At 43.3% G+C, this 16056-nt stretch overlaps 1 protein-coding gene across 1 annotated transcript in view; it reads right to left on the bottom strand.

The window, feature by feature from the left end:
* Positions 1 to 16056, bottom strand: part of wdfy3 (WD repeat and FYVE domain containing 3) — a 498547-nt gene that overhangs the window by 102966 nt on the left and 379525 nt on the right. The window contains exons 38-40 of the mRNA XM_068038896.1: positions 12915 to 13024; positions 9172 to 9354; positions 1159 to 1319 (exon numbers count right to left, since the gene is read on the bottom strand). Of these exons, the coding sequence (XP_067894997.1) occupies positions 1159 to 1319; positions 9172 to 9354; positions 12915 to 13024 (454 nt within the window). The remainder of the gene's footprint in view (positions 1 to 1158; positions 1320 to 9171; positions 9355 to 12914; positions 13025 to 16056) is intronic.

The raw sequence follows: 16056 nt of genomic DNA, 5'->3' as shown, positions 1-16056 counted from the left end.
ATGGGCAACAGTGGATGGAATGTATGTGGCGGGAAGATGATTCTTTTGTAGTCCCACTGCCAGTTAATATTAGTATGCAACTAAATCAGAATAAAACCAAACCCCTGGGTAGGTCTGCTTTATATGGGCTGGAGTTTTACACCACCCCGACGAGCGGGATGGTGGCGTAAAATGGAGACGGAAGCACCAGGAGACCTTCCCGACCCAGTCCCACCTCCGCTGTCACTTTACTCAAGGTGGTGGCGGCGAGAAACAGCCCGCCCGCCCCAGGCCAATCAAGGCCCTTAAGTGGCAAGTGGGCGTCCTGGAGCCAGGAGAAGCCACCTAACGAAATCAGGCGGCTCTCGAACATCCCGGGGGCTGCCCTCATTTTCGGGCACCCTGTGCCCTATGGAGAGCCGCCCCCCCTAACCCAACCACCCTCAAAACCCAACATGCCCCCTCTTCCCCCAAGTCGACCACCCTTGCCTTGCTGGGGCCTGACTGATTATCCCTGGCGAGGCAACCAAAACTTACCTGCCTTCCCAGCTCCCAGGCATCGTCGCCTCATGCTGGGCTGCAGTCCCAGTAGTGGCCACCACTCCCGGTGTCGCTGCTGGGACTGAGCTGCCGGCTCGTTGATTGGCCAGAGCTCTATTAGGCGGGACTTCCTATCTCAAACAGGTGGAAGTCCCGCCTCACACCAAATGAAGCCCGGGTATCCACAAAATAGGGGTTGGATCCCCATGCGAGGTGGAAGCGATTCACCATCGACTTTTCAGTCGATGGCCAGTTCCCTTCCGCCTACTGTAAAATTCCGGCCATGATCACCAATTGAGGATTATACAAGCTGGCTGCAATAGACAGAATGTACCTTCAAAAATAATTGGAGTCCATACTTAATTCAACCTCTAGAACACAATATAACTCTAGCAATGGGTGAGGCCTACAGGATTGCCAAGCAAGATTCCTTGAAAGTTTCCTCTTTTTTTCCTTTGAGCATTGTTGCTGCTGATATTAAGTGGCTTTCGATACTACTGAAAGGAGGTTAAATTCTTATTTGTTACTCTTGTGGATTTCTCAGTTCACTAAATTGCACCAAAAAGGCAATAGATTACAGCTATTATCTCAGTTACAGATGATGCAGACTGAAACAAAAGTTAAAGGGAGAAAGTCTACCTGTGATGAGAGGTTATTTTTACAGACTCCACTTTCCTTCCTATTCCGCCTGGATCCAGTCAACTTTGACAGGCCAAACCCACTGCTCACACGTGATAACTTTGACTGTGTTGCAGGAACTATGGTTGCTTCTCCTCTACTAATATATTTCTTTTCATGGGCTATTCAAGAGAGAAACAAGGCAAAAACATTTTAAATTTCCAAACCGCATTCCTGGATTTTCAACAGTATAGCTAACTATGCAATAGTGTCCCAGTAACCCTTGTATAGCAATAATATAAAAGTTACATAAATGGAGAAATGATAACATACAGTCTATAAATATCAAGCCACATTATTTCAATAATAATTCCTATTATCACAGGAGATAGAACTAAACAATTAATATTTATAGTTCACCATATAGTAAGCAATTTATGTACAAAAAAGGCACAATCTAGGTAAAGATGAAAAAGTAAAATACTGCGAGAATGTTGGAAATCTGAAATAAAAACAGAAAATGCTACAAATACTCCGCAGGGCAGGCAGCATCTGTGGAGAGAGAAATAGAGTTAATTGTGGGGGCGGGTGGGGGGGGGGGGGTGGATTTTATGGGCCCTGCAAGAGCAGCTTTGGTGGTGGGCAAGATGATTTAATTCGGCATGATTTGTTTTTTCAGATTTCCAATGGTATGTTTTTGCATTGCAATTAAGTCAGCGGCGTGGTTGTGGTGGTCCAGGGTAACCCCCCCACGGTAGCAGATTGCAGCTTTGCATGCATTTCCATACAATTAATATTCATTACCCTACACTCAGTTCAAATTAAGTCCTACCTGCCAGATTAAGTTAGCGGCGAATGGTATTCCTGTGCCACCCAGCTCACGTTTGCTTGTTTAAAGGTGATGTACACCAGTCGGCTTTGTACAGTTGTGTCTGAGGTCAGTGGTTTCATATCTTGAACTCACTGGCACAATGAAGGGCAGCATTGGAATGGATGTTTGTCTCCAGGCTCAGCACCAGCAAGGGCGATTCTTCTCAGGCGATGACGGGGAAGGCCTTGGGGGGTGGGGGTGGGGGGGGGGGATGGTGCATAGAGGAGCAGGGGAGGGTACGAGGGCAGGACAGGGCGGGGTCTCAGGTGGGTGGAGGAGTAGACGAGGGAGGACGGCACCATTCAGTAGTGGTTGTTACTGATGCTGAAGCTGGCTATGGGCAGTTCCAGGGGTGTTGTGTTAATGTGTGCACGATTATAAAGGTGCTTCTGTTTTAATTAAATATATTTTTTTGAGGAATTCATAATCAAACTGAAGAAATGTTGGACCAGTTTTTTCAAAGATAGTCATCAAGAGGACACTGAAAGGACTTGTTTGACAACATATACTGGTTGTCACATGACTAGTTAAAAACAGAAAAGAAACCCTAGTAACTAGGGAAGATGTGTGCAGAGAAGTTAGACTTTCTGTTTCCGGCTTCACTTTTGAATTGTTTGGAGCTGGGAATGAACTGTTTAAAAGGGGTTGGAGTTTTAAAAAAATAAAACTGAAGGACAGAACCCAGCCCAGCCTGTTCCATCTCTTTAAAAAGTCTGCAGAAAAGGTAGAGAACTTCCAAGGAGAGAAGAGAAATTCCAAGGAGAGAAGAGAATTCCCAAGGAAGGAGACCACAACCCAGCTCAGCTTTCCAGCACCTCTCTAAAAGACCTTGAGAAGTCCACTGTGTCAATTCATCTTGTCTCCTGTCTTTAAATAAAAGCCTGCTAAATTAATTCTCAACACCGGCTGAAAAGAACTGTTCTAAAAGATCCCAGTGACCTGTCTACGTGTACTCGGAGGCCAGACTTTATTACAGTTTTGGAACACAACATAGCTCATCTGCTGTTTCTTCAAGAATGAGCAAGTATTCAGCCAAAGTGGTTCTTTTGTCTGTAATAAAGCTCTAAAAACAAAAATCCCTCCCCCCTCCCCCCCCGTTAACCTGTGTGTGTGTGTGTGAGAGAGCGAGAGCGAGAGCGAGAGCGAGAGAGCGAGAGAGCGAGAGCGAGAGCGAGAGAGAGAGAGAGAGAGAGAGAGAGAGAGAGAGAGAGAGGCTAAGGTAAAAAGGGAACTTTACTGTGTTTATGCTTTAATTCATATCTGGTTGACTTGTTTTATAATAAACTGATAATTTTGTTGTTTATTTACTCTGGGATAAAAAGAGAGTCTATGATTGACCATATCAGTAAGTGTGAAAACATTTAAGTACATGTTGTGACCCATGGTGAAGTGGAACTAGAATAAACAGTGTACTCCTCCCGCCTTGTTCCTAACAACATGACAGTAAACAGATGGTCATGAAGGGCCTAAAGGGAGGTGTGAGTGCTGTCTACGTCAGGGTCCTGTGGGGCAGAACCAGGGTACTGACAGGCAGAGGGAACAGTCACAAGAAAAAAAAAATTATGAGGGGGAGGTGTTGCTTGCGTGCAAACTGAAAACGAAGGTAAACCAAGGCCAAATTATAGCATTCTTATTCCGTGGCCGCAATCAGCATATGCTTCCGAAGGCTGCTGATCTTTGTGGCTTTCAACACAATGATTTATTGACATGTGTCTCATGGTGCTTCACAGGGTGACGGCGGGTTCCTACAATGAAAGTCCGTCCCCACCACATGATCGCATGTATCTCCTGCGCCCGTCACTGCACTGTTAATTTGAATGTAAATTTGCATTCAAGGGCAGAGGCAGAATTTCCTCCATCTTCCAGTTCTGCCGTCGGAAATGCTGCGGGTCTCAAAATCCCAGCCAATGTTTCAGGTTGATGACCATTTGTCAGAACTAAAGATGATCTCTCTCGACTGCATGCAAGAGCTCCACCCTAAAATTACTTCGGACAGTTCTAGTTTGCAACAGCCCATAGCACAATACCACACATGATGTGGTAATTTCACCCAGAGAGCCTCAAGGATGGCTGGTGAGAGAACTGGAAATGTTACACCCATGTGACAGTGATACACTTCTAATATTGATATAACTCTGGCATCAGGTGAGGCCAACAAGATTCCTTGAAAATTTCCTTTGAAAGCAATACTCAAAAAAAACTGAAGTCTGGGAATCTGGGGAAACCGCTCCACCGGCTGAGTCATACCTAGCACAAAGGAAGGTCATTTCAGCCCTAGGACATCACTGCAAGAGTTCCTCAGGGCACTGTCCTAAGCCTAACATCTTCAGTCACTTCACGTTGTTATAAAGTCAGAAGTGGGGATCTTTGCTGATGATTGCAGTGGTCAGTTCCATCTGCAACTCCTCAGATACTAAAGCAGTCCTTGCCCTCATGCAACAAGACCTGGACAACATTCAGGCTTGAGCTTACAAGTGGCAAGTACATGCACACCACACAAGTGCCAGGCAATGACCATCTCCAACAAGAATCTAACCATCGCCCCTTGATGTTCAATGGCATTACCATCACTGAATTCTCCATCAACAACATCCTGGGGGTCACCATTGATTAGAAACTTAACTGGACCAGCCATATAAATACTGTGGCTACAAGAGCAGATCAGAGGCTGGGTACTTTGCAGTGAATAATTCACTTCCGGACACCCAAAAATCTTTCCACCATCTACAAGGCACAAGTCAGGAGTGTGGTGCAATACTCCCCACTTGCCTGGATAAGTGCAGCTCCAACAACACTCAAGAAGCTCGACACCATCCAGAACAAAGGAGCCCACTTGATGGATATCAATCAACTTAAACATTCACACTCTCCACCACCAGGACACTATGGCTGCAGTGTTTACGATTTACAAGATGCAATGTAGCAACTCGCCAAGGTTTCTCTGACAGCACCTCCACTACTAGAAGTTTCCCTCCAAGTGACACACAATCCTAACTTGGAAATATTTCACTGCTGCTTCATGATTGCTGGGTCAAAATTTTGAAATTCCTTAACAGTACTATTGGTGTACCTACATATGGATTGCAGCGGTTCAAGAAGGTGACTTACCACCACCTTCTCAAGGGTGATTAAAGATGGACAGTAAATGCTGGCCTTGCCAGTGACACCACATCCCATGAACGAATAATTTTAAAAAAACATGCAAATTTACAGTCAGCCAAAGGTGGAAAATTTCATCACTAACAGCATCACTTTCGGCACAAAACCAATTTACTCTAACACATTGGAAAAGAGATGAGTAATTAAATGTGCAGCATTGAAACCCGACAAAAAGGCAAGAGCGAGATTGGCACTTTCTGGAATTTCTGCAGATTTTAAAAATTGTAGTTAAGGCAGACAAGTGAGAGAATCCCCCGTAGAAATTCACATTATCCAACATTGAAAACCCCGAACAAAAATGTAATCTTGTCAGTTTGCTTTTCTTTATTGGCATCTTCCATTGGCCAAATTTTACAGGCAAAAAACATGTGCGGCCGTAGTTAAATATTCACAGTGAGTTCCCTCGTGAGAATTTGCCAGTCACTGACAGCTTGCTGATTTGGTGCTGCAGCCCCTACATAAAAGGGCTAAGCAGCTGCTCAAAAGGCAGAGCCATTTTCTTTGCTTAAAAACACTGCATATAACTATAACCGACCATCACCAAAAAGCCCATATTTGTGGATTGCAAGACAGTTACTGCTTCAAGAAATGCAGCAAAGAAAGGTCACCATTCTGATACACACATTGCCTGCAGTATGGCAACTTGGATGTCATTCTTTGTGCTCCTGATATTTCCAACATCTGAGCACAAGACACCATATAACAGAAACAAGGGCAGATTTGATAGAAGTGTACAAGATTATGATAGGCTTAGAGAAGTTAGACAAGGAAAAACTGTTCTGATTAACTGATGGTACAAGGACTAGGGGATACAGATTCAAGGTCTCGGCAAGAGATGCAGGGGAATGTGAGGTAATAACCTGGAACTCGCTGACCATGAGGGTGGTGGACGCGGAGACAATCAATGATTTCAAAAGGAAATTGGATGGGCACTTTAGGGAAATAAACCTGCAGGGCTACAGAGATTGAGCAGGGGAGTGGGACTGACTGCATTGCTCCTTAGGAGCCAACACGGATTTGATGGACCATACAGCCTCCTCCTATGCCGTAAATGACTATGATTGCCTTTGAGCAAGCCATATAAAATCTTGTGCATTAACATAGGGAGTGAGTCAAGCTCTAGCTGACCCTCCAGTTTAGAGTTTGCACTATGCTTTTCATATTTTTCCTCTGCCTAGTCACTCAATCTATGGTACACCAAATATTTCCGCATTTTGCTTCGGTTTCACCCAACAATCAGCTGCGTCTCTCGGTCTCCGTCACGAAGCGAGCATATCTTCCACTTCATTGCCAGAATGGGAGCATCGGTCCTAAATGCTCATTCTGTTGCCAGAGGCCTCCAGCTCCAACCTACAACAGTTCTCTTTTCTGGCTTGAACATGCTGCTGAATCAGATGAAAGAGAGCCATTAAACAAGGTTTCACTAACTAGGTGAATAGCTCCTCTATGAGATCCTGATGTAATACTCCTGACTGCAAAGTTGTTTCAGGAATGACATACTAAAGTCATTGACAGTGTCATCCCCTGGTGTTGGCTGCGACATCCTCTTCCTCCAGAGTTAGGCCCCTTTGGATGACAAAACTGTGGAGCATGCTGCAGACAAATTTGGCCAAACCCAACTTCCTTCCCACCAGGTACCCATATTAACTTTCTCAAAAAGGACAGCCATAGGAGATTGTGGCCAGACCGCCCTTTCCCAACCTGCAGTTGCATGTAAGAATTTCCTTACACAGCTTAATGCGCTCCATCCTGTGCTCAAATTCACATTTGAAATGGAACAGTCTAATCAGCTCCCTTTCCTCGAAGTGCTAGTTGAGAAATCCACGAATAGGTTCTTTACTCCTGTCTACCAAAAGCCTACCTTCACCGGTCAATATATGCGTTGGGATTCCTACAGCGCCACGCGCTATAAGATTGGCCTTATTGACAATCTTGTAAATGGGGCCTGAGCCATTTGCTCACCCTGCAAGATTGATGCCAAAATAGGGCGCATCAAAGCTATATTGCGGGATAATAGCTACCCTGCTCAGATCATTGCTCGTCGTGTATCACGCATACTCATGAACGGACGTAAGGGTGCCATTTTCGGACCTGAAAAGTACCCAGTTTACCTCAAATTACCCTGAAAGGGTAAGGTACCTCAAAAATTTGAGCAACAGGTGAAAATAACCATTTCAAACTGCTACTATGCAGTAGCCACACAAGTGGTATTTTCGATTAACAGGATGCTGCTGTCAAGCCAAAAAGATGTTCTGCCTACCATACAAATGACAATGCAGCATATGAATTCTAGTGCTGGTATGATGTCAGGTATGTAGGCCGTACGTCCCAACACTGGCGGATTGTATCAAAGAGCATGTCCCTTCAGCTGTTCACAATAGGCAAAGTACTGATTGTACTCAGCCAGCCCGTACTTGCAAAACTCAAAACACAAAGTCTAATGTTAGATGCGATTCCATGATTGGACAGCACTTACTAACGACCAATTTAAGATTATCAGTCAGGTTCGCATGTGGCTCACTTACACTTGCTAGAAGCTACACATATTCATACACAGGGACCTGTCCTCTGCAGGCAAAAGAAATATGTACAGGCATTGCCCCTTTTTTGAATTAAACAGAAGCGTGGGGGACAATAGCTCCCGGGTGCATTCTCATGGCAACGCCTTGACCAGAGTCGACTTGCCAACTAATCAGCACCCTTTTCTCATGCAGAATAAATTGTTGCTCCCTTTGCAATTTGGCATCTTTGCGTCTGTCCTGATGAGTGCAAGATAAAAAGCTTTGACACCATGCGTCATTTTTCAGCAATACTCAAAGCACGAGTGATCTTCTTGAAACATTCCACAAACATTCAGGCAAACCTCCAGAAAAATCAACTCTGATGGACTGGCCACTGTGTTCGTGGCTGAAAATCATCTTCCCTGCCAGGTCCTGTTCTCAACTCTCAAATGGCCAACATTCCAGGGGAGGACAAAGAAAGCATTTTAAAGACACTCTGAAATTCTCCTTGAAGCACACCTTAATGACTGGGAGCAGCATGCTACCAATTACTCAGAATGGCGACAACTTGTCCACCAAACTGCAACACGCTTCGAGTCCCAACGCCTGAACGATGAGGCGGAGCAACAGCAGAGAAGGGAAGAAAAGGAAGCAAATATTGAACTCCAGATCCCACAACCTTGTGGGACGTCTTGCCCCATATGCCCAAAGATCTGCATGTCAAAAATCGGCCTGCTCAGTCACATGATGACCCTGAGTAGACGTTGTCCTCGAATCAAGGAACAGTCGACTACTACATTGGCTCCTGGTTAAGCAATGCCTTGATTTTAAAATTCTCTTCCTTGTTTAAAAATTCCACCATGGTCTCACTTCTCCATATCTCTAATCTCCTCCAGCCCTACAACCCATCAAGATATTTGCGGTCCTTTCATTCTAGCCGCTTTGCATCCCTGATTTTATTCGCTCCACCATTTGTGGCCCTGCCTTAGGCTGCCTGGGCCCAAAGTTGTGGAATTCCCTCCCTAAACCTACCTTTTTGATCAAGCTTTTGGCTATTTGCCTTTATATCTCCTTATCTGGCTCAGTGCCATATTTTGTTTTATAATGCCCTTATGATGCGCCTTGGGACATTTTATTACATTGAAGACACTATACAGATACGAGCTGTTTTTGTTATTGTTCCCCTTCATCAACCAACAAAATGCTGAAGTCAATTTGAAAGTCACGAGAAGTAACTTTTTAAAACTGGCAATACCTTTTACCCCTTCACCCAGCTACTAGCCTAATCCACACAACAGGAACAGATTAGTCAGAAATATATTATTAGTGCTCTTTTGTTCCATTTCCAGCAATTCTCCATGCAACTAAATACAATTACAAAATATCTCACCAATTGTCCACTACAGTTGTAACTACTTATTTCACTTTAACGCCATCTTTTTAGCACTGACAGTTCACAGAATTCCTATTAAGTGTCAATTAAAACTTTGCAATAGTTCCTACCTATATGATTTTGCCAGCATTTTAAAGCAGCATCCTCAATGAATGGCCGAGCAGTTGACAAATCCACTAGTCCACGCTCATTTGTAGGTAGCGTTGCTTTAAAAATCTCCTCCAAAGCTTGTTTCTTGTTGATAATTAGTTCAGTCCAAACCCGGTTCACTGCTTTGAGGAGAAGTTGTCGACCTAAAAACAGAAGTTTTGAGTTTAGAAAAAAGTTAAGTAATTATCCTCAAATTTTTACTCTCTCAGAAATACTACACATCTAATACAAAATGAGCTGAAATACAAGTTTGCCGCCTTCAAATTGAAACAATTTATTCATCTGCCTCAGACCTCCTGCCCCTCTGTCTATTCATTATCAGATGTCAGCAAATTAGAAGGCATTGATTTCAATTAGTGAAAATTAGGTTTAAAACAGGTACATTAGAAATTCATTTTTACCCAAATGATTATACATTGTTGGAATAATCTGTTACACAAGTTAAGGATGCAAGGACATTAGTGAAGTTCAAAGTAATTTGAAAGTAGAGCAGTACTGAATTCCACACCTAATACAGGATTTTCTCACTTCCCCCTTTCTCTTCTGAAGCTAACAAACAATAGCAATAGCATGATTCCATCTAGTATTTGGCATGGAGCGTTAATCATCTGATATCTCATCTAAGCTTGGACAATGAGTATTGATAAATTATTAGAAAGCAGGAGGCATTATAGGCAGTCAACATCGCCCTCATCTGATATCTTCACAAACACCAATAGCATGAGGTTTCACGGATAGCAGATGTTGCTGGATAGTAGCCAGTTGAAACTTTTTGCTGATATTTTTTCCTCCCAGTCGATGGATGCCAAGGCAAACTGTTTAGCGCCCAGCTGCAATTTGAACTTCTCTCATATTCTTGCCTTCTTGAATTGTTTGGCCATGCATCATCAAGAGTATGAAAATTCTTTCCAATATATATGTTTTAAATTCACTCTTTACTAATAGCACCCTCATTCTCTACCATGCTGGTCATACCCCTCAACACAGCCTCCACTCCCTCAAGTGCAAGGGGCACAGACTTGAACGCATAAGGTTTAGCTATTCACCAGCAGATCGGGCTGACCCAGATGAAGCACGACTGGGCCCTATTTTCTGCCAAAACTGATCCAGGATTACGGTTGAATGTAAAGGTAACCGCTAGTTTCCTTTCTTTACTACCAATCATCTTAAACCCTCTCCCCTGTCATATCCACCCTCATCCCCAACAAGTGAGAGATCGTCAATGAATTACTCTCTCACCAAGATTGAGATCTTCCATTCAGCAGCCCCTGTAGCATTGATTCTCCTTTTGCTTAGCAAGCCTCACTTCTCCAAATGCTCCAACTGCCCAAGCCCTTAACCTGCAACTTCCTCTAGTTTCTCTTGCATCAGGTGCAGTCAGACTCTCCTGTCTATACCACTTTTAACAGGCCCAATCTCTCCTGATCTCTTTGGACTCTGGTTTGAACTTCAGCGTGAAGGTAACAATGCCTAGCTGAGAGCCTCAATCAGAGGTGACCTGTACTTGGAAGTTACGTGTCAGAATCAGGCTGGACAGACCAACCTGCACCAAGCTGAGAAATTGCACATCGGCCAGCTGGCTCAGTGTTTGAGCACCTCTCACAGGGCACATCAACCTAAGCTCAGCTCAACACAAACATTTTGGAATCAGTCCCTGAGCTCAGACTTGAGAAAGGGAAGCTTTCATAGAATTATAGAAATTACAGCACAGGAGGAAGCCACTCACCACACCTCCCCCCCACCCACCTATGGTGTCAGCGCTCTCTCTCTCCTGTAACTCTATTCCCCCGAAACCTCCCCAATAAATGATCCTATATTCCTCCATTTCAAATATGTATCCATATTGCCTTTGAAGTAAAGTTTTAGTTTGTACATTAATTGCCAAACTCACAGTCCAATAATCCTTAGTTCAAGAACTTTCCTCCTCTCTTCCACTTTTGTCTTCCAGTAAAAACCCACGTTTTCCTTTTCCATTCCCTAGTTCCCATATACCCATTAATGGAAATAATATTTTACTGTTTATCCAGAGTTAGGTCTCTGTATTTCACTTACCCCCTTACTGGCTGCGCTCTCACTACCTTGCTGCTGCTGCGCTCGGCTCTGTCAGAAAGGCTGGTCCCACCATCCGCCCCCGCAACCCATTCCCTACTTGTTTCTGCTCCAAATCCCTAACCACAAGTCCCCTTCTTTCCCACAATCTCTCATCTTTTAATTCCTCTTCTTCATCCCAAGCCCCCATTCTCCATAAAATAGGGAGATGGTGGCGCAGTGGTAATGTCACTGAACTAATAATCCAGAGCCTGAGGCTAATGCCCTGGGTCAAATCCCACCATGGTAGCTGGTGAAATTTAAACTCAATTAATTAATTTCAAAAAATCTGGAATTTAAAAAAAATCTCAGTAATGGTGTCATGAAACTATCATCGATTGTTGTAAAAAACCCATCTGGTTCACTAATGTCCTTTAGGGATGGAAATCTGCCATCCTTACCTGGCCTGGCCTGCATGTGACTCCAGACCCACAGCACTGTGGATGACTCTTAACTGCCCTCTGAAATGGCCTAGCAAGCCACTCAGTTGTCAAGGGCAATTAGGGATGGGCAACAAATGCTGGACTTGCAAGTGACGCCCATATCCCATGAAAGAATTTAAAAAATCCCCGATCTTTCCCAGTGATACCCATGCTCCATCTCTCTCCACTGAACCCTCCATTCCCCAGGCTCTGTCTTCCCCAATCCCCCCTTTCCATCTTTCCCAGTGATCCCAAATCTCCATCTCTTGCCCAGAGCCCCCATTCCCCAGTCTGCATCTTTCTCTCTGACCCACCATTCTCCATCTCTCCCACAGAACTCCACCCCACAGTCTTCATTTTTCCTCTGATCGCCATTTGCTAAACTCCCTTTGATCTCCCAATCTCCTCCTTCCCAGCCCCAACTGGAATCCCTCCAATTTGAGACCTTCTCTCAGAATTCAAGTTCCTATCGATTTCTGAGCACCATCCCATTCCTGACTTCAGAGCTCTTGCAAGTTCAGAGACTCCGCAAATGCAGATTCCTGACCCTCCAGCCTCCTGCCAACTATGCTCCACGTGGTTGTAGCTCTCTGTTGATGATCAGGCGATGCTAGTGAGCCTGAGGGTTTAACAGCAGCCAGCAATGTTCAGCAGAGAGCACATGGTGGAGGGAAATTTAAATAGCTGAGCTTCTGGATTTGCTGGAGGCACAGCAATTGAGAGGTACCCCCATTCCGGGAAATTCCCAATCATTCTGGGATGGTTGGAAACTCTAATGGTCTACATGGCTTCCTTCTGTTTTAAAATTTGTGTAATTCTACAAATAGGACATAACCTAAGAATGCAGCAAAGCTGCAATTCAAAAATTAGTGTATAACAGTTAAGTCATTACATCATAGTGTCAGGATCAGGAATTATTTATTTTATTCCATTTTTATTGGTGCTTATTATTGTGTAAACAATATTTTTTCTCTAAAGTGGTGACAATCATAATGCTTAAATTTTAGAATGCCCCTTTTGTTTCATTATGTTAAATGTTTAAAATTTACCTGTCTGAGTGGTATATGGGTCTCATCCTCTTAGTTACAAGCATAGTTGGGCCAGTCAAAATATCATATACAATTTAATTAAATAACTATCTGTGATAGTTATTGACAGTGAAGAGTTCATTTAACATTAGAATTATATTTTACCTTCACTAATATCTTGGCTATGATTGCCATCTGGTTCAAGATCAGAAGGTATCATGATGTGCCATGTTGTCATTCTTGCTTCTGCTTCCAGGCCAAAGCCCTCAAGGTTACTGCAAGGGTTAAAACATATATTTATTCACAATATAAATGTTGATATGTTAAATGTGGAAACAAAAAGACAACTTTTTACTGTTTGCATATGTACTGTAGATGAATATGTAGGAAATAAATCTGTGAATAATCTAAGCTACCAAGTAAGCTCTGACAAGGTCAAAAAATAGGATTGCAAAAAAGATGCTACTCATGCCTATCTAGTTCACCCAGATGGTTACATCCCTTCTTCAAGACTCACACATAATTATCAACACTTTACTGCCTGACATGTTTAACAGTAAACCAGTGAATGACAACAAAAGCAACTTGCATTTAAATGTACCCTTAACGTAGTAAAGCATCCCAAGGCACTTCACAAGATTGATATCAAACAAAATTTGACACCGAGCCACATAAGTAGGTAATAGGACAGGACCAAAAACTTGATCAAAGGCATGTCTTAAAGGAGGAGAAAGACAGGTAGAGCAATGGGGAAGTTTAGGGTGGGTATTTCACAGCTTAGGGTCTAGGCAGTTGAAGGCACAACCATCAATGGTGGAGCAATTAAAAATTGGGTATGCGCAACAGACATGAATTGGAGAAGCACAGAGATCTTGAAGGGTTGTAGGGATAGAGGAACTTAGAGATAGGGATGGGTGAGGTCATGGAGGGATTCAAAAACAAGCATGGGAATTTTTAAATCGAGATATTGCCGAATGAGAAGTCAATGGAGGTTAGCGAGTACAGAGGTGATGTGTGAACTGGGCTTGGTGCAAATTCGGAGATGGGCAGCAGTTGTTTGGATGAGCTTTGGTTTACAGAGGTAACAGAGGCATGGATGAATGTTTCAGCAGCAGGTGAGTGGAAGAATGAGCAGAGATGGGCGAAATTACAGAAGTGGAAGTAGGCGATCTTGGTGATGGAGAGGATATGGAGTTGGATTGGCTTTGAACACTTCATCATATGCTTAAATAAAAAAATTACAAATAAAAATCATATGCATGTTTTGCAGAATATTAATAACACTCAATTAATGTCTACATTGCTGGTTTTTAGCTCATGTATGCCACACAGTTCTGGTTACAACTTCCTATAAGGACCTAAATGGTTAGAATGAACGATTAAGATAGCTTTAGATGTGTTCTGGTGGTTTAAGTGTTAATTAGCTCTTTGAATTTAATTGCCTAGATGAAAACATCACTGTATTCAAAATAACTTTGACATATGTATGAGAGTTGAAATAGCACTATATAACAGCAAGACTTACTTTCTATTTACTATTTGGGAAGTATTGCTAATTATCATTTGATCAAAAACATCTCCTTCTGCAATTCCATTTTAGCCCACAACCATTTCTCTAGCCTTCATCATACATCCGACACCAGTCATAATTTTGGTCCAATGATGTCAATGACTACAGAGCATCACAATCATGTTGATGAGACTCAAGAATTTATTTTGCAGGATCAATTTCAGAGCAACAATAGCAGCAATAAGTAGATGTAGTATACTTGGACTTCCAAAAGGCATTCAATAAAGCGCCACACAAAAAATTAATACACAAGGGCTTATGGAGTTGGGAGTAATATATTAGGATGGATAAAGGATTGGTTAACGGACAGGAAACAGAGAGCAGGGATAAAGGGGCATTTTCAAATTGTCAGGCTGTGACTAGTGGAGTGCCGCAAGGATCAGTGCTGTGGCCTCAGCTATTTACAATCTATATTAAGACTTAGCTGAAGAGACAGAGAGTAATGTATCTAAGTTTGTTGACGATACAAAGCTAGACGGAAATGCAAGCTGTGAGGAGGGCACAGAGAAGCTGCAAAGAGATATAGACAGGTTAAGTGAGTGGGCACCAAGGTGGCAGATGGAGTATAATGTGAGGAAGCATGAGGTTATTCACTTTGGTCGTAAGATTAAAAAAACAGGATTTTTTTTTTTAAAAAGGCATGCAATTTGCAAATGTTGATGTTCAGAGACACTTGGGTGTACTTGTACAAGGAACACAAAAAGTTAGCATGCAGGTACAACAAGCAATTAGGAAAGCAAATGGCATGTTGGCCTTTATTGCAAGGGGATTGGAGTACAAGAATAAAGAAGTCTTGCTACAATTGTACAGGGCTTCAGTGAGACCGCACCTGGAATACTGGGTGCAATTTTGATCTCCATATTTAAAGGAAGGATATACTTGCACCGGAGGCAGTACAACAAAGGTTCACAAGATTGGTCCCTGGGATGAGCGTTGCCCGAGGCTGAGTAAATTGGGTCTATATTTTCTGGGGTTTAGAAGAATAGGAGGTGATCTCATTGAAACAGAACTTTAGTTCGGCCACACTTAGAATATTGCGTGCAATTCTGGTCGCCACACTACCAGAAGGACGTGGATGCTTTGGAAAGGGTACAGAAGAGGTTTACCAGGATGTTGTCTGGTCTGGAGGGCATTAGCTATGAGAGGTTGGATAAACTCGGATTGTTTTCACTGGAACGACGGAGGTGGAGGGGCGACATGATAACGGTTTACAAAGTTATGAGCGGCATGGACAGAGCGGATAGTCAGAAGCTTTTTCCCAGAATGGAAGAGTCAGTTACTAGGGAACATGGGTTTAAGGTGAGAGGGGCAAAGTTTAGAGGGGATGTGCAAGGCAAGTTCTTTACACAGAGGGTGGTGAGTGCCTGGAACTTGCTGCCGGGGGAGGTGGTGGAAGTAGGTACGATAGCAACGTTTAAGAGGCATCTGGACAAATACTTGAATAGAGGGATACGGTCCCCGGAAGTGCAGAAGGTTTTAGTTTAGGCAGGCATTAAGATCGGTGCAGGCTTGGAGGGCCGAATGGCCTGTTCCTGTGCTGTTCTTTGAAACATTCAAGATTCTGAAGGGGCTGGATAGGGTAGATACTGAAATGTTGTTTCCCCTGGCTGGGAAATCTAGAACATGGGGACACTGTCTCAGGATAAGGGACCAATCATTTAGGACTGAGATGATGAGAAATTTTTTCACTCAAAGGGTTGTGAATCTTTGGAATTCTCTACCCCAGAGGCTTGTGAA

Source organism: Heterodontus francisci, chromosome 1 (genome assembly GCF_036365525.1).
Source record: "Heterodontus francisci isolate sHetFra1 chromosome 1, sHetFra1.hap1, whole genome shotgun sequence".
Classification (NCBI taxonomy): domain Eukaryota; kingdom Metazoa; phylum Chordata; class Chondrichthyes; order Heterodontiformes; family Heterodontidae; genus Heterodontus; species Heterodontus francisci.
This window is presented reverse-complemented; position numbering and strand designations above follow the sequence as displayed.